This window comes from Penicillium chermesinum (genome assembly GCF_028974085.1).
Source record: "Penicillium chermesinum strain IBT 19713 chromosome Unknown utg000005l:1.0-4115287.0:1.0-4118363.0, whole genome shotgun sequence".
Lineage (NCBI taxonomy): Eukaryota > Fungi > Ascomycota > Eurotiomycetes > Eurotiales > Aspergillaceae > Penicillium > Penicillium chermesinum.
The window spans coordinates 3,263,042-3,288,318 of record NW_026695315.1 but is presented as its reverse complement, the minus strand read 5'-3'; the positions used below and the strand labels follow the sequence as shown (position 1 = coordinate 3,288,318).

At 50.0% G+C, this 25,277-nt stretch overlaps 11 protein-coding genes across 11 annotated transcripts; 4 read left to right on the top strand and 7 right to left on the bottom strand.

Annotated features, from left to right (window-relative positions):
- Positions 1 to 700: 700 nt before the first annotated feature.
- On the bottom strand, positions 701 to 1,081 carry N7468_007417 (uncharacterized protein; the record flags this gene model as incomplete). Its single annotated transcript, XM_058476713.1, has 1 exon — positions 701 to 1,081. One exon carries the CDS (start codon positions 1,079 to 1,081, stop codon positions 701 to 703), a length of 381 nt encoding a protein of 126 aa, XP_058329603.1.
- Positions 1,082 to 1,396: 315 nt separating this feature from the next.
- On the bottom strand, positions 1,397 to 1,782 carry N7468_007416 (Ergosterol biosynthetic protein 28; the record flags this gene model as incomplete). Its single annotated transcript, XM_058476712.1, has 2 exons — positions 1,397 to 1,487; positions 1,562 to 1,782. The coding sequence occupies 2 exons, from the start codon at positions 1,780 to 1,782 to the stop codon at positions 1,397 to 1,399; spliced, it is 312 nt and encodes a 103-aa protein (XP_058329602.1).
- A 468-nt stretch (positions 1,783 to 2,250) lies between these two features.
- Positions 2,251 to 3,307, bottom strand: N7468_007415 (fumarylacetoacetate hydrolase family protein; the record flags this gene model as incomplete). The annotated part of the gene is made up of 4 exons (XM_058476711.1): positions 2,251 to 2,552; positions 2,606 to 2,921; positions 2,989 to 3,227; positions 3,280 to 3,307. The coding sequence occupies 4 exons, from the start codon at positions 3,305 to 3,307 to the stop codon at positions 2,251 to 2,253; spliced, it is 885 nt and encodes a 294-aa protein (XP_058329601.1).
- A 226-nt stretch (positions 3,308 to 3,533) lies between these two features.
- N7468_007414 (uncharacterized protein) lies at positions 3,534 to 4,023 on the top strand (the record flags this gene model as incomplete). The annotated part of the gene is made up of 2 exons (XM_058476710.1): positions 3,534 to 3,770; positions 3,850 to 4,023. 2 exons carry the CDS (start codon positions 3,534 to 3,536, stop codon positions 4,021 to 4,023), a joined length of 411 nt encoding a protein of 136 aa, XP_058329600.1.
- A 1,829-nt stretch (positions 4,024 to 5,852) lies between these two features.
- On the top strand, positions 5,853 to 6,467 carry N7468_007413 (uncharacterized protein; the record flags this gene model as incomplete). The annotated part of the gene is made up of 1 exon (XM_058476709.1): positions 5,853 to 6,467. The coding sequence occupies one exon, from the start codon at positions 5,853 to 5,855 to the stop codon at positions 6,465 to 6,467; it is 615 nt and encodes a 204-aa protein (XP_058329599.1).
- Positions 6,468 to 6,769: 302 nt separating this feature from the next.
- Positions 6,770 to 8,778, top strand: N7468_007412 (ABC1 kinase family protein; the record flags this gene model as incomplete). The annotated part of the gene is made up of 2 exons (XM_058476708.1): positions 6,770 to 7,512; positions 7,578 to 8,778. 2 exons carry the CDS (start codon positions 6,770 to 6,772, stop codon positions 8,776 to 8,778), a joined length of 1,944 nt encoding a protein of 647 aa, XP_058329598.1.
- Positions 8,779 to 8,991: 213 nt separating this feature from the next.
- On the bottom strand, positions 8,992 to 10,547 carry N7468_007411 (oxygenase MpaB family protein; the record flags this gene model as incomplete). Its single annotated transcript, XM_058476707.1, has 4 exons — positions 8,992 to 9,273; positions 9,335 to 10,061; positions 10,119 to 10,147; positions 10,197 to 10,547. The coding sequence occupies 4 exons, from the start codon at positions 10,545 to 10,547 to the stop codon at positions 8,992 to 8,994; spliced, it is 1,389 nt and encodes a 462-aa protein (XP_058329597.1).
- Positions 10,548 to 11,037: 490 nt separating this feature from the next.
- N7468_007410 (ssDNA endodeoxyribonuclease RAD2) lies at positions 11,038 to 14,394 on the bottom strand (the record flags this gene model as incomplete). The annotated part of the gene is made up of 3 exons (XM_058476706.1): positions 11,038 to 12,249; positions 12,324 to 14,114; positions 14,179 to 14,394. 3 exons carry the CDS (start codon positions 14,392 to 14,394, stop codon positions 11,038 to 11,040), a joined length of 3,219 nt encoding a protein of 1,072 aa, XP_058329596.1.
- Positions 14,395 to 14,800: 406 nt separating this feature from the next.
- On the bottom strand, positions 14,801 to 19,800 carry N7468_007409 (uncharacterized protein; the record flags this gene model as incomplete). The annotated part of the gene is made up of 9 exons (XM_058476705.1): positions 14,801 to 17,140; positions 17,202 to 17,697; positions 17,769 to 17,959; positions 18,013 to 18,079; positions 18,587 to 18,822; positions 18,883 to 19,276; positions 19,328 to 19,500; positions 19,555 to 19,661; positions 19,737 to 19,800. 9 exons carry the CDS (start codon positions 19,798 to 19,800, stop codon positions 14,801 to 14,803), a joined length of 4,068 nt encoding a protein of 1,355 aa, XP_058329595.1.
- Positions 19,801 to 19,889: 89 nt separating this feature from the next.
- On the top strand, positions 19,890 to 22,345 carry N7468_007408 (uncharacterized protein; the record flags this gene model as incomplete). Its single annotated transcript, XM_058476704.1, has 2 exons — positions 19,890 to 20,799; positions 20,913 to 22,345. 2 exons carry the CDS (start codon positions 19,890 to 19,892, stop codon positions 22,343 to 22,345), a joined length of 2,343 nt encoding a protein of 780 aa, XP_058329594.1.
- A 700-nt stretch (positions 22,346 to 23,045) lies between these two features.
- N7468_007407 (retrograde cargo receptor ERV46) lies at positions 23,046 to 24,521 on the bottom strand (the record flags this gene model as incomplete). Its single annotated transcript, XM_058476703.1, has 3 exons — positions 23,046 to 23,988; positions 24,066 to 24,246; positions 24,329 to 24,521. 3 exons carry the CDS (start codon positions 24,519 to 24,521, stop codon positions 23,046 to 23,048), a joined length of 1,317 nt encoding a protein of 438 aa, XP_058329593.1.
- Between the last annotated feature and the right edge of the window lie 756 nt (positions 24,522 to 25,277).

Here is a 25,277-nt window from a genome sequence, read left to right as displayed (position 1 = left end):
CACTTGCGTTCATGTGTTGTCGAGTCATATTAATTCGGCTCGGAGTTGTTATCTGTTTGGCACCACTATCCGGCCCCACTAAAGCGTTCCGCCGGAACACTTTAGTGGAGTAAATCACATTCTGGTCTATACTGTATTTCCGTATCCCAAATAATATTACATCGCGACGCCACATTCTCACCGTCGTGATCTCTCTACCATCCCCAGTCTCATGGAAAGAAAAGCTTGGTTACAAAAAGAAATTGTAAGAAAGATTCAGATTGCAGTCGCCAAGGTGTTGCGAACGACTAAGTAATGCGGATGCAGCATGTCGTGAAGCCAAGTTTAGAGATACCAAAGCTACCAGTAGAGAAGAAGGCAGAGGAGACGAAGGAGAGAAAATCTTCCTGCAAATACATCGTCCTAGATTCTATCTTCCAAATTCCGTTGACAGCAATGGGCACTAACTCGTATCTTAGCCTGTACCCTCAAGGCTTAGTCCAATGGACTGCCCGAACATGCTGGCCCAGATTGTCTTTCCGGTTGAACGTTTTCGTACACCCGTTATGAGGACATTTGAAGGCACCCGGGGCAAGATGTTGGGTTTGGTAATGGCGTTTGAGAGTTGCCCGGTTGACAAATGGACCTCGAGATTTGCAGTTTTCATCAGGGCATACCAAAGTGGCAGATTCCCTATGGCAAATTGGCATTAGTCTAGTATTCAGCTTCTGATCAACATAGGAGCATTCTTAGATGCGTACTTGGTCTTGGCTCGAGAAGAGGAGCGGGATATATCACCATTTTCTATAGGCTCTTCCCGAGTTTGGTTCTGAAAGTCGGAGCTCTCATAAGTGCTGGGCGAGGGCGTGATAGCGACTCGAAATGCATTGGCCTCGTAATTGTCAAGAGAGGCGGAGTCAAGTTCCAGTGTTTGGTCGAAAGTCCAAGAACTCAAATCATCAAGTAGACCTTGCGGGACGGGGTGCTCTGAAGGATCATTCAGTCTTTGGCTTGCTGCATAGTCTCCGCCATAAAACTGCCCTGGTATATGTTCAAGTCCACGAGTGGTCAAGAAGTTTGCATTGGACGGATACCAAGCCATGGTATGTGTGATAGTATTCTACGGATGTTGTGAGTCTGGAATCCGTCTTAAGGGGACAATGAAATTCTTTTATCAAGGCTGGCAGGAACGAAAAGTCTACATTTAAGGGCACCATTTAAGCAAATCGATCGGCCTACCCGGGCACTGGCAAACTAAGGGTAGCGGGACTGCGCCACATAGTTGCCAGGAGTAGTACTTTTGTACTGTACTCCGTTTGTAACTATCCAATCGTATCGAGAGAGAAAAGCTTAGAAACCGGATAGAACATAGTTTTTTGGGGAGGTCCAATCAGGTGAGATCGCTCCAGGAGCGCACTTACGCACCCAGGTAGAACTCCCGCTGGGTCAGCGTCCAAACCAGCGAGGAAGACGCCACAAGCAAAGGGCTCATGGCATGGCCGATTAAGCTGGCATTGCCGAAAACGAATTCTCCCACGAAGTGCGTCAATGCAATGCCATAAGTCCACAATGCAAATTGTACGCGACCGGGTTATCGATGTTGTAGGCAGCGGTGAAGCGCACGACAGCTGAGAGGAAGGTCCAGGTACTCAAGACGCGACCGGACAGAGCCTCTACGGGACGAGTGCCATTGGTGTAGAGCTTTGAGGTGTAATCGGCGGAGGCATAGGCTTGCAGACCATTGATACCGCTATTGGAGGGTGATCTTCTACCGGCCCCACAAAAAGGTGTTGGCAACACCATTTTTAGTCGCATTCCCACCGACTCCAGCCCTGCCTGCCATAGGCAAATACATCATGATCATGATTTATTCAAGCTCAACCAATGTTCCTCATTGAAGCACCGAAGCATTCTGATCGTTGAATCACCCCGAATCTCAATTCTGAGATTTCCAAGTCATAAACTTTGCCGCTAAAGTCTGGTTTATCATGAATGTTCGTTCCAAGGGTCAATTCCAATGGTAAAAAGGCAAACTTCAAGGAAAACTTGAAGTTCTTCAGGCAATTCGAATGATTGCACTTTCGAGCCATGGGGTCTATGAATTACGTCTCGTTGCTTCACAGAGCTTCACTAGTAACTGATGTTACTAGTAGAGGCATTTGATCATTTATTATACGTGAATTCGCGTCAACACTTAACACTCGGCAATGGCAGATGATCGAATACTATTTCCAATTTCGACGCTTTGGAGCAAAGTCCTGCATTTCTTCTTTATTGATTTTCAATCTTGTTGATCAAAGTGCCCACATGAGGAAGAAGCTCCACTGCGAACTCATCACCGCTCTTGAGATAATTCTTGGGGTTCTGACCTCCACCCACACCAGGGGGAGTACCGGTGAGGATGATTGTTCCTGCTGGTAAGGTAGTGCCCTGCGACAAGAAACTGACCAGCTGCGGAACACCGAAGACAAGATCGGTTAGTGGGCAGTCCTGCATCACTTGGCCACTCTTGATGCCTCGGATGTGGAACTTGCTAGCATCGGGGACCAACGCAGCGGAGACGAGAACCGGGCCTACGATATCGTTGGTTAGAGGCCACAGCCAAGAAAAATAACGAGGTACTCACCAATGGGGCAAGCACCGTCGAAGCCTTTTGAGAAGCTCCACTGGCTCTGATTCATCTGAGAGGTTCGGCTGGACACGTCGTTGGCTGCTGTGTAGCCCAGAACGTAGTCTAATGCGTCCGCTTCGGACACGTCTTTGGCATCACGGCCAATTACAATCACCATCTCTGACTCGTAGTCGCCGGTGTTGTCTTGCTGGGTGATTTTGGGCAAGACGGTTGGCGCGGGCCACGGATCAGCGAGTGATGTTGCGGGCTTGAGAAAGAGAGTTGGTAGCTCGGGCAGGTCCATAGACATTTCCTTGGCATGCGAAGCATACTGTCACCCGGATGCTGTCAGCAAGTCTGTTGACTTGAAGCTACCATATCCTGGAGAGCGTTCTTACATTTAGACCAATGCAGCGAATGGAGCCGACTTCAGTCTGCGCAAGAGGAGAGAGAACACGTTCAATTGTCTCGGTTGCACCGGTCGCCGCACCTGGATTCAGCACGGAAGAGCCCGAGAAAGGGCGTACGGAAACATCCTTTCCCTGATACAGTGCCAGTCCTACATCGAGCTGCGCATCAACGGGCTCTCCAATCAAGACCTTGGCGGGGTTGGATTTGGGCACGAAACGCACCAAGCCTATATATGAATTAGATGCTGCTTTCAACTCAATTGCACGAAAGAGCCTTACGCGAGAATGTAGACGCGATCTTGGACATAATTGGATTATTAGAGGGGAGCGTGGGAGAAGTAAAGATGGGCGGCTGGTTCTTATCGGCGGAGAGTATTTCTAGCCCGGCGCACTAGATTTCACCCACTTGATGTGGAGAAGCTGTAGGTGGCAACCAGGACTACTCCTGCTCCCACATCCGAAAGTGGGGAAAGCCTCCGGTACAAGAACAAAACCCCCACGTTGTCGCATTCTTTTTCACTAATTCATTTATAATGTCTGCTCCGAAAGGCCCTTTCCACCTCGTGACCGTCAATACTGCACCCGAGCGCGCGAAGCGGCTCATCGGCCGTTTGGCCGAGATCCTGAAGGATCGCTATACCATCATCCACGTCGACAATGCCGAGCGTACGTGGGAGTTCCTCTCTACGAAGCTGACGATTCCGTTCTCACATGCTGCAGGAATTGACGAGGTCGAAGCTAAAGTTCGGAAGCACAACCCGGAAGTACTGGTGAGTTCTCGGCTTTTCCTGGACACAATGTCTTCGGGGTTTCCGGCTGCTATTGTTAGCTGACAGTTTTGGGCTACAGTTCAGTGCCTCCATGTGGACGGCCGACGAGGCAAAGCAGATTCATGATATTGCTCGCTCAGTCAACCCGGACATCAAGCTGCATGCAATTCCCACGGGGCTGCAGGTTGAGCGAGGTCCGGACGCGATCGTGGAATATCTGACCGAGAAGGTCCCTGTGCTGCTGGATAGCTGAACGATCCAATGATATCTGACGCAGCATGTCATGAGTTCAATCTGAACTGGCTTTCCTACATGGACATTGGTCTACATCAGAAACGAGCCGCCCTGACTTGTCTCTACTCTGGCCCCACATTCATCCGTGCATTGGCGGAATCTAGACCGTGATTGTTATAGATTAGCATTGAGCTTTATTGCGAGTTTGAAAGTCATTCTCATCTGAATGAGTAGTATAGAGTATAACTCTATTCTTTCACATGCAATAAAGGTAGAGTTTGTTCTGGGTGCGCGTGCTCTTTATCTAGTAATACTCCCCCATTCATGCTGGAGCGCAAAGCCTCAAAGAGGTACAAGGAACATTGACTTTGAGTTTGTCACATTTCTTCGACCCTTGTGGTACAAATATCGGACCATCTCTGCGTTGACCAAACTCCTGACCAAACTTCCTGGAGAAATCCACTTTCTTTATAGCCGCGGCAACTTGCTAGTTTCCCCGAGAGTAAAAAGGCTATTGATCTACACTAGGACCTCGAGTGATTTACAAAAGAACTCCTTCGACACCTCTACTTTTCCGGTCTGACAATCTTCCTCAACTGATACAAATCCAATGGCAGAAGCGACTACGAGACAGGACAATGCACCAGGAACGGCGACTAGTCCATTCATGCCCTCGCAACGCTTTATCCAAATCCGCTCAAATTTCATTTGTGAAGTGATTGAATGCATGCGTTTGGTGGAAAACCCGGATGCCGAAGCATTGAGCCAGCTAATGAGGATTCTCCAGCATCTCGCATCAAATGTACCTCTCCTTTACCTCATGCCCGACGTGCTTCAGAGGCATGAGACCCCACAATGCTTTCCACACCGAGTGAGCCGAATCATGAAAACCCTTCAAGGAGAGCTGATTCCACTTCTTGGGCGCTTGGACTCTATTGACCCCCATCGTGAGTTCCTGACGGACATACTATTCCTCTTTCATGCCTTGGTGTCAAGAGTCAGCATTGGCACCGACGACCCGGAGGGGTCAATTCAAATGCATTGGGTTTTGACGTCCACGAACGACAAAATCAACCAAATGTACCCTGGATATGCCCATGACCCGGCCGCATCTGGGATGGTGCATCGTTTGTGGACCGATATTCTCTATAGGCAGTTTAATTGCGGTTGTTCTCTCTGCCTGGGGCCTACTGTTTAGGCCGGTAAACCAATTTACACATAGACCGCCTGCTCTCTGGTCTACTCTCCCCATGAAGACGACAAAGCTCACTTCTATATCCAGAGAACGTCTTCCTCGAAACTCCGACCCTGAGGGCGCAAAGGTTTATCGTGATCTGTTGGAGCGTCGAAAATGGTGCCATGTAGCTTGCTGGATCAACATTGGGAATTATTTTGAGTTTGAGCTGAATACGAAGGACCGAATCGAAATCTGTAGGGAGTGGTCTTCAGGAAATTGGTTGAATTTGATTATCACAGTAGAAGAGATACTCGTAACAGAAAGTGGAAGAAGGATATGGTGGAAAGTAATATGCGGCTGCAGCCCATCGTAGACCGATTTGAATAGGCGGGGATGCTCTTTGATCTCACATTCCTATTTTTCGGTAATGAATCAAGAAAGGAATAATCCGAGTAACAGTGAACCGCAATCAATCTATCAAATGTCCATTGGCGTGACAGGGGGGTTCCTGAAGATTCCTTGTTTTCGGGCGACCTTTGGTGGAGCCGCGGTTAGCAATCTGGACTCCACAAGCATTCGCGGGGAACCTAAACCTTTTGGACCTCCAGCTTTTGAAATTGTTCTCGATCGTCGATCGATCTCCCGTCACCTTTTCGCCTTTCACCGCAGCCATGCAACTCCCGGGCGGGCTCCTCCTCCTGGCCTTCCTTTTCTTCTCGCCCGCCGTCGCCATTGGTGCATCATGCTTCAAAGTAGTCTCGGCCTTGGTCGGCCGACCAGGCCACTTATTCAACAAGTTCCAGAGTGAAATCTGCGAACAGGGCTGCCAACCTACTGTTTCCCATTGGGATCTTTGGACTCGCAACAATACCTTTGTCCCCGCGGTGCGCAGCATAATGACTCGGATGAACGTGGTTCAGAAAGAAGACGCCTTGTTTAAAATGGGCGACGACGTGGCCGTCATCATCAAAGAACGCTGTGCACCCCTACTGCATGGCCACCATATCTGCTCCGACCCGGCTACGTTGGCTGACTTTGGCAATTGCTTCAAGCGCAACTTCTTCAAGGCGTCCATCAAACATCTTCCGGTCCTGCTCCCTATGGCATCAGAGCAGGGATGCAAGGAACAGTACCAGTTCCTTCAGGGGGAGCAACTGTGGGAGGAGATTATTCCACAGAACATGCGCGACTACGCGAGTGTGTGCAACCAACTTGGGGATTCGGTGGATGAGCAAACCTCAGAGAACCAGGAACAGAAAGCCGACGACGGACATGACGAGCTATAAGACATTCGAAGAAATACAATTAATTCCATCAACTGAAGTAATACCCGGAACGTGCTCAAGTTTATGGGACTCCCAGCGTAAAAAAGTAAGCTCCGACTGTCAAAACGCCGGCGGGTTGCGATTCTCACCGAACCCGAGCGGAGCGTCCGCGGATGACCGCAAATCCGCCTCATCGGTTTATTCTCGACTCTGGACTCTCCCCTCTTGCACCCTCTTATCCTTCTCGCCTCTTGCATTCCTGCAGCATCATTTAGGTTCGGAGCACGCCATGCGCTCACCCCGTCGCTAATCCCTCTCTCATCATGTCGCACGCGACCCTCCTGCGGTCAATGAGACCCGCATGGCAGCCGCAACTCTCGCTCCGCAGTTCTCGACGATACGTGCACCCAGGATCATACCAACCCTTCGTGCCTCCCTCTCCAAGCTCCCTTGGCAAACCCACTCCAGCCAAAACATACACTCGCACCCGAAAATGGCTGCGACGGCTATTCTACGTCTCTCTCGCCACCGGCGTCGTGTACGGACTTGACGCCCGATTCAACGCCTCAGCCGTGACTCGAACAGCGCGGACGTTCTCAGTAGGCCTGGTCGTTGCGCTAGACTACAAAATCAATTTTCGTCCGGACCCGCCCTTCGCCGACTCGATCGCTGCGGTGCATGCTCGCAATGCTCGCCGGGTCTCGGATCTACTACGTCATAATGGTGGTCTCTACCTGAAGATCGGCCAGGCCATTGGTATGCAGACGGCTATTCTGCCGCCGGAGTTCCAGCGTATGTTCGCAAGTATGTTTGATGATGCGCCGCAGAATGATTGGAAGGAAGTCGAGAAGGTTATCCGGGAGGATTTTGGGAAGTCGCCTGAGGAGGTCTTTGGCGTTTCTTTCTCGGGGGAACCAGGTAAGGGCCTCATGGAACGCAAGGCCCGGGCTAGTGCGAGTGTGGCCCAGGTCCACTGGGCGCGGCTTCCAGATGGAAGGGAAGTGGCCGTTAAGGTCCAGAAGCGGGAGATCGCGCAACAGATTGAGTGGGATCTGTGGGCTTTCAAGTAGGATTACCTCCTACCTGACTCTACCTCGCAATACGCTAACAGCTCGTTTTTTCAACTGCTAGTGTCATGACCAACATCTACAGCAAATGGTTCGATATCCCTTTTAACACTCTGGTACCCTACATTAGTGAACGCATGTCTCTTGAAACCGACTTTGAGAACGAAGCAGCCAACTCTGAGACTATGGCTCGACTAGTTGCCGGGGAACCCAGACTGCGAGACAGAGTATACATCCCAAAGGTTTACCGGGAACTGAGCTCGAAGCGTGTCATGACGGCTGAATGGATTGAGGGTGTTCGGCTGTGGGATAAGAAAACTATCACCTCGTCATGGCGCGGTGGCTGGCGTGAAGGAAGTCCAGGATGCCAAGGCACTCCTCTGGATCCATCGGGTCGAAGCACTTCGGCGACTCCTACGCAAGCTGGAAGGCTGAAGCCGGAGCGCAACCATTGGAGAGGCCCAAATAACAAAGGTGGACTGGGCTTATCTTTCAAAGACGTTATGACGACCATGGTCGATTTGTTCTCCGCTCAAATGTTCCTTTGGGGAGTCGTACACTGTGACCCTCACCCCGGAAACATCTTCATCCGCCGCAAGCCCTCCGGAAAGCCCGAGCTTGTTCTTATCGACCACGGGCTGTACATCAACATGGATCCAACATTCAGGCATCAATATGCTAGATTATGGAAGGCTTTATTGACCTTCGACAACAAGACCATCAACGCCGTTACAGCGAGCTGGGGTATCGAAAACCCGGAGATGTTTGCTACTTTCACGCTCATGCGTCCCTACAGGGGAGGAAACATGGCAACCCACAAACACATCATGGGGCTTAGCAAAATTGAACGCAGCAAGCGTCATTACGAAGCGCAGAACGCCGCTCGAAAGCACATCCGACAGATTCTCGCAGATGAAACGAAGCTGCCTCGAGAACTTCTGTTTATCGGTCGCAATCTCCGCATCGTCCAAGGAAATAATCAGCATCTTGGCTCGCCCGTCAATCGAGTGAAGATCACCGGGCTCTGGGCTTCCAAGGCCCTTGCTGAGTCTCCCGACTTGCCTTTGACGGAGAAGATTCGCAACCTTGGCCGTCATCTCATCTTCCGCACGGTGCTGTTCACTACCGATATCTTCTTCTACTTCACCAAGATCCGTCAGTTCCTGCGACTTGGCGGTGGCATGGAGGATGATATCGAGGCCCAAATGCGGGGTATGGCTAAAGACATGGGCGTTGACTTGAACTCAAGTGTCTTTGAGGGATAGCGGCTCAACATTACCTCAATCTCATGATCTACCCCTTCAGCCTCCAGGATACCCCATTGTTAGATTAAAAATCTCCCTTCCAAAATAGAGCCAAATCTCATCTGAGCTTCTTACGCTTGAACTCCGCGAAGAGTTATCGGCGAGAAAAAAGTCATTAATTTCATAGTCATAGATTCAATTCAGTCAATCGACTCTTGGTATCTCCGAGCCTCCTTATACTCGAATAGCATTGAGAAGCCGAGGACTTGAAGTGGGAAACTCGTACATGGCAAATACCAGCCCTAAGACCAATGTTGCCGTAGCACCAAACACCACGAAAAGCCCCAGCTGCGCCAAGAACTCCACTCCGCGTCTTTCAATCTTGATAGATCGCCGTTGCCCAAGTCGGGTAGTTCTTCGTCTCAAAGTTGGAATATACTTGAAGTCAAACTTTGACTCGCCTCCCAGTCCCACCTTTTCGTCCCGGATCATACGACGGAATCTCTTCCGGCGTTGCTGATACGCAAGTTAGCATCTACAGCTACAGTTAGACAAACACCATGAACCCAAGACTCACCGATATGGCAAATCGATCCAGAAAGCCAATCTTAGGAATCACCATCGCCATGCCCCAGATCCAGAAGCAATAGCCCCAGATGAGTAACCGATAATAAAGGCCCGTATGAGGGAGACCGAGTTCGTCCGATAGTTGCTCCCCGTTCAAAAGCCGACCCATAGCCTCCATAAATCCCTTCGACGCATACGCCGGCGCCGTATTCTCAAGACCAAGAATGATATTCTGGGCCAGGACCTGTCCGGTATCAGTAGGATGGAACTCCGAGACAAGAAGAGATTCCATCCACGCCTTCGCTCGAGTCGGATTTTCGAACGGCTCTATCGGCGTCCCCATGTAATACGCCACGAGCCGCCACAGCGCAATGTAATCCGCGATTTCGGCTTCGCGGAGGTAGATTCCCTGCCGGGGCAGCCCCATCCATACGACGGTGCTGCAGAACGTGCTAATGGTGCCGATGCAGTCGAGGTCGCTGACCGGGACGCCGTGCTTTGCTACGTCATAGTATTCTGGTTGTTCATCCGCTAAGCCGAGGATCTTCTGCCGGACGCAGGAGTGGAGGAGTCGGACACGGACGGACGAGACGCTTCCTTCGCCGCCAGGTCTCATTGCATCGATCGATTCGTTGACTTGGAGGATATGTTGGAGGGTCTCAAGTAAGCGGCGGTGCACAACTTTAACGCCAAATCCTCCTGTGCGGGTCAAGGTTTCGACGACTCGTTGCGAGCCCCTAGTCTAACTGTCAGTAAAGGCCAAGGGCTATCAAAGTTCATGGGGTGTGATTTACATGCCACCTAGTAGACTCTCAAAGCTCAGCTATACAGGTTAGCCGGTGGATCCGAAAAGGCCAAAGAGGTGAACATACAGCATTCAGAATCGGCAAGCCATAGCGATAGAACGTATTTTGTGCTCGCTCTATCTGACCCCAATCAACCCATTCAGGAAAGGTGTTGATCTGAGTCCATAGCTCCTTCAACTTTGGATCCTCGTCAGCATGCTCCTTCAGCAGGCCATAGAAGTCCTTCCTGAATGGTTTGTCGGAATCGCCCGATGGGATCTTGTTTAGTATCTGCACGCATTCATCGGCCAGGGCATCATAGGTATGGACCATGTGCCATAGCTCTTCTTTGGAATGATGTTCACTTGTCCAATAGAACGAGTAGCCCCAATAATGGCATTCGGTGCCATTCCCATGGCTCGGGGTCAGTGGCGACATTGTAACGGAGCGGCGCGGACTTTGGTTCAAGAGATCAAATCTGCATTAGCAATAGAAAACCGAGCATAGAATGGAGGTTTTTCTCGCAACTCCATGCTTAGCGATATCTGATGGGGTTCATAATTGACAGGAAGCAGTATTGTTGGCGTGGTCGGGGTGAAGAGCAAGAGGGGCAGTGGGCACCTTCTCGCATGTGAATCTTGGATTTCTTCGGCACTCCACGACCCTTTCATCTGCGCTGTCCTTGATTGGTCGGCCGATAGCTGTTATTCATATCACGAGTTTTTAATAGTCTTCTACTGCGTGGGCTTATACGGCGGAGACTATGTATAAGATACCCATAGCTGAATTTAGAATTCATAGGCTATCTATCCGTCGTGTTGATGCTATGTAGTATGTATGCAGAGTATGGAAGAGTGAATTATGCCTATACAAGTTGAGTGGTAACTATACACGATCACAAAGCTCGGTTTCCTCCGGTTTTCTCAATCTACGACGACATTTCAGAGGTTGCACGGGTCTTGCGTTTTTTGTTCCCGTCACTTGTACCCTGCTTGTTTGACTTGGATCGCTTAGCCTTCGCAGGGGCGGCTGCTTGTGTTTGCTCTGTGGTCTCCAAGGCATCAACCGTTTCATCATGACGTGATGATACATCACGAGCCTGTTGCGCCTCATTCCGAAGGCGACCAAAAGCCTTCTCCATCCGACTAGGGCCACCTGTCCGGGCCCGCGGTGCAAAGGCACCTGCGCCCTGGGGTCCTTGGAAGAATTGGGTAATGTTTGCCTGCGTGCCCTCCTGGCCTCTGCGATTCATATCTCGGATCACGGGGACAAGAATCTCGTCAGTGCGCTCTGGGCTCCATCCGATAGTCGTCATCAAAAATTGCCGCAGACCATTCATGTCGGGTATTCCCCACTTGAAGGGAGATGTATCTGAGTCCACCTCAGGCGCGAGGTAGGCCTCCTCGACTCGCATATCGGGGAAAGAGGGAGGTAAGAATATCTTCGATGCCTTCTTGCGGAATTTCTTCTTGAAGGCTGCGTGGGAATCATCAGGGATATCCACACCCATTTGAACTTGTGTCCACCACTCGCGGAACTCTTGGAGGTCTGGGAACTCAGTCACTATTTCGAGTGCGGTCACAGGCCCGATTCCTTGCACTCCCTCTGTATAATCACTGCCTAGCAAATGAGCGAAGCTGATAAGCTTGCGCCGATGCAGAGCAAACTCCTTTTCAAAGTCAGAAGTCAGATAGCACTCTACGTACTTGCTCTGGTTGAACATGTTTTTGTAGACGCGCGTACCACCGAAAAGGAAGGTGTCGCTATCGTCGGTTACAATGCCATCAACAAGACCCAGGGACACAAGCTCTGCGCATTGAGCTTCAGCCTCCATAGGAGCAGTGATATAGGGTAGCCCAAACAGCCGCAACAGTTGCTGGCACTCGTTGATCATAATTTGGGTCACTTCATCTGCATCACGTCTGTCCTTTGACTGCTGATTTCGTAATTGCTTGAGCTCCGCTTCGTAATCGAAAGCACTTTGGTCCAGAGCGGCAGAATTGAGGGTCTTCGCAAATCGTATGTGCTCTTCCCCTTCGGCTGCAAGCTGTTGCATAAGGTCTTCATCTTCTGGGTCGCTGAATTCGCCAAAATCTTGATCAAATGTCTCCTGCGGAATTTGATGATCTTCGTTTGCCTCCTTGCTTGGATCGAAAATCGCATTGTCCGGGCCAGCGACAAATGTGGGTTTTCCATAGGTGCGTTCGGTAAGACGTCTTCGAATTGTGGTTCTGGGGATGATTCAACTTGTTCTGGCTCTTTTGGACGAGGCGTTTCTATGGTAGGGGGCGGTATCTCGATATGGGATTCATGAGGAGTAACTGCATCCAAAGCCTTGGGCGCAGGAGGTTCAATATCGCTCTTGGTCATGTTCTGCGTCTGAACCACACCTTTATTCGAGGGCGCTGGGGTTTCAGCCTGAACCTCTACATCGTCATCCAGGGCTATGACTTCCTTGGTATCTGATTTTGTGTCCGAAGCATCGTCAAGATCAACAATTTCAGGGAAGCGTGGACCGAATGTGAAGGGCTGGATTTCCTTTACTTCCGGCCCTGTATCTTTATCTTTAGCAAAGTACCCAGGCGCTGGATCTACGGGATCCATCTTCGATTGTTCGCCAGCGAACCAAGGAGGCAGAGGTTCATTCTTCTTCTTCTTCTTCTTCTCCGTCGGCTGGGATTCTGTGAGGAACCCTCCGGCTTGGTCGTCGAGAGTACTTGAGCCTTCATGGGGCTTGTTCACTTTTTTGAGTGAAATGGACTCGAAGGGTAACGGTCCGGAGTATGGATTCAGGGTCTCGGGCTTCTTTGAGACCTTAGTCTGAGCCACAGCAGCGGCAAAATCCATCCCGTCGTCGTCAGTGTCACTCGCCGTCGGATCCAGAATGGACTCGACATGTGACGTGTCGTGTGTTTGCCGGTTTATAGGCACGTCAGGCATCTCCGTATCACGGCCTTGATTTGGCTCTAGTGAAAGAGCAATAGCTTTGGCCAACTCATCATCTTCGTCCTCAAACATGTCATCAAGATCTTTTGTTTGTTCAGGAACGTTGCTGTCTCGAACGAAAAGTGCATCCTCATCCTCATGTTGTTGTGATTCTTGAAGAGCTCTTTGCAAATCCAGGTCCTCGCGGGCCTGCAGTAGAGATCGGTCGAAAACACCGTTTTCGAGAAATTGGAGCTTTGGAAGTCGGTTCACTCCTTCGATAGGCACATCCTCGAACTCATCATCCTCTGACAGACCATCGGAGCCCGACAATTCGTCTTGAAGGCCATACCGATCCACATCGATCGGTTTGTCCTCATAACCTTCATATTTATTTCCCACCACGCCTAAAACCCAACCGCCTTCGTGTTCGCTGTCTCTGACGAGAACGTACTCTTTACCGCGTTCACCGGCGATACGTTTGCCAGAGTTGTAGAATGCTTCTTCGCCATTCATGCCATTTATGTTCATTAATCGTTGTGTCAGGTCATTGCGTTCTTTAACTCGGTCGATCTGGAATTTTGAAAATGCCATGCGGTTCGGAAACATCGTGTCTAGCTGCTCTTTGGAATAACCCATTCTCAGTCGGCTTCGAAGTCTCGCGGCATTCAGAATGTTGTAACGGTCGGTGGCTGGAAGGCTGATGAAGAACGGGCTGTCGAAGTCAATCTTGGAAAAATCATAAAGATTAATGTCCTGGCCCTGGTGGAATTGCCTCGCATATTCTTCGAGCTCCTCCTGTGACATGATTCGAGGATCATTCGGAGCTCCCATCTCTTCCAGCGACACATCCAGGTTCGGGAGGTGATAAGCATCTTTCTTCTTGAATTTCCGATTTTCTCTTTCCTTCTGGGTCATTAGAGCATCATCCACGTAGATCGGAGTGTCGGAAACCTCCTCCTGAGGTCTTTTGCGGTTTTGCCTACGCGCTTCAGCTTCCTCCTCGGCGCTCCGCTGCATCTGCAAGGCCAGCAGCTTGCCTGCTGTCCTCGCCGCATCATCTCGTCGGCCTTCGCGCCTCTGCTTTCGGTTCGCGATTGTTTGCCTTTTGAGGACCGGGGCTCCCCCCATCGAAGACAAAGACCGGCAAGATTCCGTAATATAAAAGCTTGCAAATGCGACGAAAGAAGCCAACGACATGCGAGTTGCGCAGTGCATTTCCTTCTTTATCACGAACAGCCTTGAGGAACTGATAAATCCAGATCGACGCGTCAACAGCCAGTCGCTTCTTGTTGAGGGTCTCGAGTTTGATGGGGCGCGCGCAGGGCTGCAAGACCGTCCATAGGCCGGTAACACCCATCGCGGTTTATCGTTTCGTAAGGTCATTCGTCGGGTAGTAGTAGTATCCAAGGGTGACGGAGCTAAGGGGGCATCATGAGGGTGAATTTTCCGGTCGAGACTGACGTACTCGAAAGGCTCTTCGTTCCAGCCGATGCAAGAGATAAGATGACGCGGGGGCGGCGCGAGATCACGGGAACACCCGATTTGGAAGTGAAATTGACTCGATCTCTCGTGACTTGTACCTGAGACTATTCTACATATCAAGTACATGGGCTCTATATATTGTCCGCACCAAGAACCCCGGACGTACATAATGATTGCATAATTGGAAATGTTTAGACTAATTCGGTATTTCCTAACAATTGGTATCTAAAGCGCGAAATTATTCCACCGATTCTGAACTACTTTCTATCCCATTAAGTCTCTCATTGAGCATAATCAAATGACATCCCTCGACACTTCAACCAGAAAGACCGTACGATCTCCAACGACTGTGCCTTAGCACCCCGAGCAACCACCATGGACTCCACAAAGCGAGACTTATCCTGAGGCAACAGCAACGAAGTCTTGGAATCGGCTGCTTGCACATCTAAGCTATTCAGACTTGCAGTCAAGCTTGGACGAGCGAGGTTCATCTTCTTGAACATTGTACGTCGAAGAACGTCGTTAAGGAACGTCAGATCGGAGCGTGCACAACGGCCTGCGATTTGCTGAACTACGGTTCCACAGAGCGGTGGAATGAATCGTTGAAGGACTTCATCAAGTGCGGCTGTTTCATCATGCGAGCTGCCACGTAGATCCACCATAGCGACCCAGAATGCGGATGCAGATCGAAGAACAAGTGGCTCTGGGCGAGTAAGAGCGTAAAGTGTGAAGTTCAAGAGAAGCACGTAGACCGGAGTATCCCGCGAGGCGGGCCCAGAGGCTGATGGGAATGGATCTGTGAGAGAAAAGAGTATTGGGTAGTATTTGGAAAGAAGACGAGTGAGAAAGTCGATACCAGCATTGGCGGTCTCGGGGTCGTAAAGCTCAGGATTGTCTAGCATTGAGGCAAACAATTGCGAGACGTGGACAATCAACTGAGCAGCTTGTTCTCGAATTTTCATGGCATGAGATGAATGTGAAGCCAGGAAAGACGAGGCTGTAGCCATGATAACGTCTGTCCCCGAAATGCCTAGCGGGAAGCTTCTGATAAAGTCGACTGTCAACGAAGGGGGGAACACGAAAAGCCCCGTGGACTCTGTATAACCAGCCTTGAGAATATCGCATGCCGAGTCGATTATCGCGCTGTCGACCGGGAAATCAACGATAAGCAGGCTCATTACTTGCATGATGAGTTGCTGAATGCCAGACCCAGCTCCTTTGTTCCAGAAGGAATCGGGGTACGGCCCTCTGTCATCTGTTGCTTCAATCACAATTGCCTCGTCTGAATCTGCACGCAGGCCTTTGCCAATGCTGGCGATACAGCTCAGAACTAGGTGCGCATGGGTACGAGCAGTATCATATTCGGAGGCAGTAGCCTCTGCTCGCGCTGTAACAGCATCCTGGACAAGGAACGTCAGAATTCTATCCAAGGTCTGGACTTTGTATTCGTCCGAATCTAACTTCTGGATTATTGTGGCGATCCCCTCCAGAACCTTAGGCATAGTTGAAACTGTTGCAGTGGGCCTGCTGCGGAACTGATCCAGTCGGTCGAGGAAAACAGGGAGGTCTGGCGTAAGAACACTGGCACATGATTTCGACAGAGTCAAAATAGATCTCGAGGCAGACTGAGCACAAGAGTCAAAATTAATGGATTCGAAAAGAACATTCAAAACACCGGCAAGGATGTAACTGTGGCGCTCGAAGTATGACTCGTATTTGCCGAAGGCGTGCACCAATGTCTGGCGTGATTTGAGGGGAATGTCGATCTCACTGCCAAGGCAAAGACGAGAAAATGCCTCACTGCCGAATATCGCGTCCAAACATTGGTCAGCATGACCATTATCGTCCACAGCCTCCGATAACTGAGCGATACAGAATACTGCCGCCTCAAAGCTCCGCCAGTCCGCTTTTTGAAGGTTCGTCGTTGCACTCTCCTGGAAAACGCTGACTAGCTCAACCCCAAGTGTGGGGTATGCGGAAAGTAGATAGTCACAGGCTTCAGACCGAAAAGCGTTGAACTCGCTACGCTCTTCATCAGTCCAATCCGCAAGATCTTCAGCAGTCGGGTAAATGAGCTTGTTGAACATGCCGAGAACTACCTTGGCCAGTTGTTCTTTCACAATGGGATATCTGGGGTCATCAGACTGTAGCTCGTCCGGAAGAGTTTCAGCAATATCTCCCCAGTATTCCAGCACACGAGGTGTTGCCGACTCGTCAATAGCTGCATAGCCCGGCGTTTTGAAAATGTCGTGCAGAATGGCAAGAAGGCGGTCGTTTTGCGGTTCCATGGGGTTGTTGAATAGATTAAACCCTAGGTGTGAAACATAGGCCACCAAGAGATCGACAAACGTCATATTCTCAGAGCCTTCTTCTCCTTGAATCATGGCAATAAGGCGGTCTGTCACAATTGAATTTGAGAGTATTTGGGCGAGATTTGAGATTGAATTGCCATCAAAAGCCCAAGAACGAGTTTCAAAAGCCTGGGTTAGAATGGAAGCTGCGTACTCACTGAAGCTGGGCAATCGAAGTAGTTCAATTATGCCCTGCCCACAAGAGATGACCAGAACTTGAGTTTCTTTTTCGGTTGAATGAGTATGAGCTCCGTAGATATTAAGCCATGCCTACTCGTCATGAATGCTGTCAGTTTCAAGAAAACTTCGCATGTGGCTAAGACAGGCTTACCTTCCATGAGCTAATTGCCTCGTTGCCCAGAATCTGTCCAGGTGTATGTTTTTCGGACCCAGTGGGGTGCTGTGCAATTTGCTGCAAAGTGTACCGCACTAATAGAAAGGCGTCATTGATGTTCTCTTTCACCCGCTGTATGACAGATGCCACTAAGTCCTGAGGTTCGGTCTCCAATCGTGCAGCTTCCTCGGCCAATGCAATAGAGAAAAATGTCAAAGCAGTGGCTTTGTGGGTTGTCAGAGCTGGAAGGACGCCGCCTAAGAAATCGACAGTCTGGGACTGCTGTTCCGTAACGAAACTGCCATGTGCAAGACTGGCAGCAACCTGCCAAAGAGCCCGCTTCCACGAGGAAGACGAATTTCTAAACACAGCAACCAAACTTGAGGCCAACTTCCGAATCACCATCGCCGACTCTCCCTCGGTCACAAGGGAGATGAAATGGTTGAGTAGTCGTTCGAGAATTTGCCCAGCCATGATCTCATCGAGCTCCGCCCTGACGTCCTTAAGTCAGTAGGCAAAATCACAGGAGTGGGGTTCATCAAGCTGGGGAGAATGAATTCTCACCCGGTTACATTGATCTTCACAGTGAAAGTCAAAGCGCCCATGAAACGATGCTGAGCAGAAGGCTCCCTTAGTAGGGAATCTGCAATTTCCCACGCATGGTCACCTTTCTGTAATTGCTGTATTCTTGCTTGTATATCATGGATTCGAGCTGGATTTCGCTGGTTTGCGGGGTCGTAGAGCTGGGTAATAAGCTGCAGAATGTTAGATTGGCTAATTCGAGACATAGACATCATAAAAAACTCACAAGATGTGCTTCTGAAATTGGGTCCATGTGACCGGAACCTATCCCAGAAGTAGGCAACGCCATGGTGCTCCAAATGTCATTAGCAGACGCGTTGGGTTGAAGGGCGAAGATGGGGAAGGGCGACAACATCAATTGATACAGTGTATCACGTGGAGATAGGCCATTCTCTGCCGGCAGTATCTACATATCCGCAATTTTCACCAATGGTGCTCCCGGAAAATTAAGGCGGTACCCTATATGGTAAATAATCAAACGCGGGGCACAAGATAACTTAATTGTCCATGGAGCTTGAAATAGCTGGGAATGGCTTTGTTTCAGGTTTTGATTTCATTCTAGCTAGTGGACTGGCAAAGAGCAATGCAATAATCCATATGCTTCCAAACTTTGCAAATAGAATTTCTCGGCACGTTCACAACTCAATATTTAGATAGCTGAAGGAAGTTCCCAAATCCGCTCAAGAGGATTTTTTCGTCGCAGGCCTTGTAGGGTTCACACCTGTGTCTTTGGAATCAATGTTGATCTCATCCAGCTTATCCAGAGATAAGCGTAAGAAATCATGTTTGTTTTTCCAGACCACTTGGCTCTCCGCAAAGTTTGCACTTTCTGCAGGAGAGGGGGTGGATCAGTAATCTTTGTGACAAGATATGCGGTAGAAGCCTCCGCGACCCCGTACATGAGAACACCAATAAAAGGAGTCTTCAAAGCCACTGTGAATGCAAATGCAAAACCAAAAAGAACACCCTCCCGGTCATGGAACCAGCGCCGCTTTTGCTCTGGGGTAAATTTGATGCGACGGAAGTAAGGGTCCAGCTGGAAAAAGACATTAGCGAATAAGGCTGGCGGACCAAAGTGTGAACCCCCCAAACTTACGAGCTCTCTCATCAGACTTCTTGATGCGTAGTAGGTGTGAAGGAATCTGATGATTAAAGTCTTCGGGAGAACTAGGCCTGCTCCAAAAATTACAGCGGCTGGAGCAGTACCGACATTTCTTTTGAATGTGTAAAAGCTGGCTGCTGGCATCACAAAACGACCAAAAACAGGGAGCGTGGAGAGGAAGTAGACCCCAAGACCCAATGCAAGCTTCTTGCCATAACGATTCACAAACCCTATGATGACTTGGTATTTTGGCTGGGAATTCCGAGTGCCATCTTTGGTCGGAAACAATGCTAGATTGGGATAATACATAGCCCGAAGCGTATCTGGATTGTCAGACTTATGTTTCTGGATGTATGTGGTATCGACCCAATGGATGGATTGCATAAAGCTGGAAGCATGTCAGCCAGGTACATCGGTATGTGGACCTCGATTGCAATACATTTCATCTAGTGTTGGCGTCAAATGGCCCATCAAGGTCATCAGGACGAAGGGTATCTGGAGGACAGATTGGGATATGAAGCCAAGGCCATGGAGTAGCTTGTCATCCCAGTTGGCCTCGTGCAAATTTACTATGAAGGACATAATATAGAGAGCAAATTTGAGAATGATGATCTGATAAGAGACATTAGTCAGAGGAGCAGAGAATCAGTTTTTCCCAGTTCTTACGGGAATTTGGACAATCAAATGAATGACAACGCCCACTGCCACAGCGATGGCTGCTTGACGAAAGTGCTCATGTTTGAAAAGCTCGGGATTTCGAAGAGCTCGGATGGCTATTTCAACTATCAGCGACTGTTGACGTAGACGGTAGGTACTGAAACGGAATAAGGAGCTAAGGGTTTGCTTACTCCCTACAATGGTCAACTGGAACCCACGCACAATTGCGTTAGGTTCGAAGCTCACGTCCGACATGATTGGACTCTGGCGACGAAGCAAATCCGGGGGTGCACAATGGATGGAAGCTGAAGATACAAGGCACCACCATTTGGTCGGCGGGTCACATGTTGGGTGGCCTGGAGTTTGAGGCGACAAACTGTTATCCAACACGCGATCCGGGTCACGGCTACCCCCCTCTTGTCTTTTCCTTCGCAACCCCCTCTGATGTAACTCTATCACCTGGTTCATGGTTGACTTCCATGAAAATGAATGAATCAGGTGACTTGGATCATTTACAGAGTATCAAGCGCTCTGCGACACTCCCTGCGAGATTGATTTCACACTCCGCGCGCGCCTCCGCAGCAGCGCTTCCCGATAATGTAATCTTCCACCATCCATCTTGTCGCATTGTACAGTTCGCTCCTCGATCGTTTGCGCCCATACCGTCTGCATCCTCCCCTTCCGACTTTGATTATCCAGTCGACACAGTCGAAACCCTCCCGTGGCGCAGCGCCTCTGAAAGAACACTTGCGACAGCGGCGCTGCGGATTGAGAAGGTCCACGGCCTGACTGTGTTTTTGAAATGTGGAAGTATCGTGCAACCTATTCTAAAGAACTCGCAATGCTGGTGTGTTGATGGAGTATCGAAATTTGTTTTGCGCATTCGTCCACTTTTTTACTATCGCATCGAGATCCCTTATGAGTCCCCAGAGGATAAGGGGCTAGTGGAGCAGCTCAAAACTGCGCTGCCGACCATTCTTCGCTACGAAGTGACGCCATGTCCCTTCAAAAGAGCTTTTACCGTCGAATTACCTGAGGAGGCGATGGCGCCCAGGCGCAAGAGGGCCTGGCGACCAAAGGACCGAAAGGATAGCTTGACAGCGTCACTAGGGAATCTTCAAGTTCCCCTTGCAGATAACAAGCTTGATACGAGTGATTCTGCCGGCGACGAGACAGAAGGAGACCTTACAGATGATAGCGCAATTACCTCCATGAGAGCCAATAGTGTTACATCCGAAGCATCGCCACCTTCAAGTACAACATTTGCGCTCCCATACCAAGGAACCCTACAAGGAGATCAATTTCCGAGACTACGCAAACATTCAGCAGCATACGAGCAAAATTCGAGGCGACTTCTGTGCCTGAAGAGAGCCCCTCCGAGCTTGAGCTAGCACCTGAATCCACAGCCAAAGAGGAACAGGTGGCCAAAGCTTCTGTGGAGGAAGTTGCAGAAGTACCAGACCGCCGTGCTAGTCTCACCGAAACCATGCCTACTGTTTTGGTCTCTCATGAAGCAAACCTAAAGCCTACAGAGGCCAAAGACATGTTCAAGTCTGTCGATGTTGCTCTTGCGGACATGCATTGCAAGAAAGAAGATGCGGCGTCTATGATGGCTGAAGATGTGAAGAATCCCTTGGAAAGTCTCAACACACAACTATCCAATGAAACTGAACAACCAGACAAGCCCTCGGACGAACCAGATCAATACCAGCGCACTGAGGCTGAGGAAACACACTTGTCTATCGAAGCAGCAAACCAATCTGCACTTACAGCGGTGCTAAATGAAGAAAAAGCTGTGGAGACCGGTGTCGCAGATCAGTCTACGCAAAGTGTAGATAAAAGGGTTGACAGCAATCCAGTCACGGCGAATGAGATTCTCACAACCACGGAGTCCTTCGGTATTACGCGCTGTAATGATCCTCACAACGTGACTCCTAACCCAAGTCCCAAGATGAAGGAAGCCGGTGTAGAGACGGCTCAACGCAAGACTCCTGCACATACTGATTTCAGATCTGCAGGTGAAGCTGGGCTACTGGCTGATCCCGGGACAGACCAGGATGTTTCATTCTCTTCCAGTCCTGAGTCCTTCCACTCAGCCGACTTTCTCTCTCCTTCAGAATCAGCATCAACTCGCTCTTCGCCCATCGGAAAACCGGATGTGGTGTCGGTTAACTCGGTCGCTTTTGGAAATGACTATGGGTTCCCAATCGTGACCGACAAGCTATCCAATGTCCATTCTTCTACGTCAGGCAATATCTCAAACATTTGTCTCAAAACTGTAGCTTCGACGAGCCCTGGCCCTCCTGATGCGTCTGCCATGTCTCCAAGCGCTACCTCAGCGACCGAAACTAAACCATCATTAGCTGTCCCGTCAAGGACGCGTACCGCGTCAAGTTCTTCGTCAAGGACCACGGCTTCAGTAACAGATTTTGACCACATGAGCACTGAATTTCGTCGCCGGGCTCAGGCAACAAGGCAACGAGACATATCTCCTATGCCCCCTCCCTCCGCCATTTATCAACCAAGGCAAGGTGATGAAGCTACATCTCTTTTAACTAAAGCTTTAACGCTTGTTCTTGTGCCGCCTATCTCTCTTTTTATTGTTTTACTCCATATCACAGCTCGTATCGTCATCAGCCCAGGTGTCACGCCTCCTTCCAACGACTCCAAGACAAGTACCAAGGTACCTGGTCGACTGTCTCTTGCAGAAGACGACTTCGATTTCCCGTTGGACCGTGAGGCCTCTGACTATGAGGACGCAGGGCCAACCAACAAAGTAGACCCGTGGGATCTTGACTAACCGCCCCTGAAGCTTTCAAGCTTCACCATTCGTTATATCGCAGCATTTCTCTTACCCTGCATTACTTATTGCATTACTTCCTTTTAATGTGTACATTCCATCCATGTGACATTACGACTCGTGTCAATCTCATGATTCAATTGGCATTGGGCTTCAGCAATTACGGAGCTGGCACGATTGGCATTTTTAACTCAACCTGATGTATTCTAGCGTTGCATGTATCCTACCAGGGTCTCACTGGAAACCTCCTGGCAACACACTCACGTTTCCTTTTTAAGGGGCATTGACCTAATGAAAGCTTTCCTCGTCTGATCCTGACTCATTGCTAGGTGTCCGATGATAGATAACTAAACCAACGGACCCCATAATATTTCTACTGCAGGTACTACCTGCATCGAAGTGAGAAGAAGCCCTAATATCTCCTTCAAATGTGCTGATGGACTCATTAGGCTCTTAACGGGCAAAAGAACTTGAAGCGTAAGGGAATGTAAAGGGAAAATGTTATTTCAAGTTGGCGCATACAAAAAACCCAAGAGAAGTGGAAACAAAATGTCTTACTAGTATGAAAAAAATATCCCAAACGCCGCAAGTGCCACTAGCTTCATCCCCGCCCTTCCGATGCAAAAATACACGAAGGCTAGACTGGTGGAACACATACAAAATATGCCCTACAATCTCGTTCCTTCCGAGGCAAGACCTCTCAGTTAGAGTGGAGCTTTTTGATGCGCAAGCTACCCTCGTAGAGACCCCGGTCAATAGCAGCGGCAACAGTGAGGGTACCTCCAATAATAGCGCAAATTCCAGTGAGGAAATTCGTGAAGGTCTTGGGCCGGGTCTCACGGTTGATGACTTTCATGGGCGAGATATCGTAGTTGAAGAAGACCCCGGGAATACCGCCGGCGGCATGCATGCGTTCCTTGTGGCCCTCAGCAGCATCGTTACCACCGGCCAAAGATCGCTTGTGCGAAGTTACGGAATACTGATGCGCCTCGATACTTCCTTGGGCGCCGTAGGCGAGGCCGTGCGAGCCCAGGGGCGCTTTGTCGTAGGCGCTGTGGATAGCAGATGAGAAGGTAGGGTCCCAGCCAAGAGGAAGATAGGAAGTCGAGACCACCTTGAGGAAGTACATGAAATTGTAAGCAGGCTCGTCGGTCTTCTGCTCAGTACCGTCGAGCGGATTGGTGTGGTGGTGATCAGTCCATTGCCATCTATCAGCCAGCTCAGCAGGCAGCTGAGGACCGAATCGGAGCTCGTGGATTTGATGGGTCATGGTGTGCATGTCTTCTGGCGCAGTGCCGGGTAGGAAGTAGTTTTCCAGGTCGTGGGCGTGCATGTTCATGTTTGTAAAGCTGCGACCAGGCGCAATGTGGAAGTTGCCCACTACCTTGTTCACTCGGAGGACACCTTCAATGCGGCAGCCCTCGCGTCGCTGAGCTTGCAGCTTCTCGCCGTATCCTTCGCGGGTGCACTGCTCGACATTCTCGCCGATACCGAAGGCCCATTGTTTCGAGGCATATGCCTCGCGCACTTCATCGCAAGTACTGCAGCAGCCGGGCTTGATCGCGTTCTCGGGAGCTGGTGCTCCATAACATTCACCACAATAGTTTGGGTCGAGGTGGGCGGCGGCGTCCGCGGGGGAATGCCTATGGGTCGAGCGGATTAGCGGGCTGAGGGGCAGTTGGCCAGGCCAATTGAAAGGTGAAAGCTTGATCTAACTCACAAATCCAAGGATTGGACTTCAATGACTTGTCCACCCTGTGCGGCAGGTGTCAAGCGCACCTTGTTCACGCCATGTGCTACTCCCACTTGTTGCTCACCCGACACATCCATCACATCTAGAGTAAGGAGCTGGCAGGGCAATCTGGGGAAAGTCATGTTCAGATGGATCTCCATTCGCTCGCCTATTATGTTGATCCATCAAGGTTAGCGATCAGGGTCCCCATGGGCCAATTGGATTAGTCGCGAGCGCGATCATTCAATTACCTCTCGACTTGTCAACAATAAGCTCTGGGTGAACCACCACCCTTCGGTAATCGGCCCATTCTCCCCAAACCAGCCATAAGACTACCAAGAGCGAGGCAATTGTGATGATACCACCGGAGTTTGTGCGAATACGCGCATCTTCGACGGTCTTTGCGAAGGCATCGAGCCTCGTGAATCGCGATTTTGCGGGCATGAGGAAGGAAAATCGACGACCATAGGCAGGTCGTAGGGCCCGTTTCAGTATCTAGGATCGAAGATATTGCCTACAGGTCTAAATCGTCCAAATGTTAGCAAGTGTACGCTTAGGAGGATACTCGCAGGCTGCCCGCCATTAAGAGGCGATCAGCGCGTGGACACCAAACTGAGCTGGCAGTCACTGATAGATCGGACCCATTTGAGCTACTCACGCGGAAACGTACACAAACCAGCTGTAGCTTTCCAATTGCCCTGCCTCAAAGGATCCCAACCAAAAGAACAAAGCCGGTGCAACCTGTCCACTTTCTTGAATGTATTGGCATTACTGTATTCTGAAAGGACAGGGGACAGCTGTTGATTGGTGGGGAGCGCTGAGTCAGCCATGGGCTTATCTTGCTATCATGTGATCTCATCGGAGTTATCGAGTCCCCGCCATCTGTGTCCGTGGTTGCCGTTCGTATGGTTGTCGTTGTTATTGTTGGTCGTAACTGTCAAGTTTGGGGCTTTTAACTGCCGATTGCAACACATTCACAGATGCGGCGCCTTACACACTGGGCTTTATCCTGTTTCCTTGTTTCACCTCCCCTTTTATCTGGAGATTGCTATGACAGTAATTTGACCTATTCTAGGAGCATATAGTTATTTCAGTGATAGCTTACTATGCCGCACCGCTCTACTGCAATATTCTCCGCTCCAGGATTTTCGGATGCTTGATGGCATAAGAACGTCCACCGCCTGGCAACGTAAGCTTCCA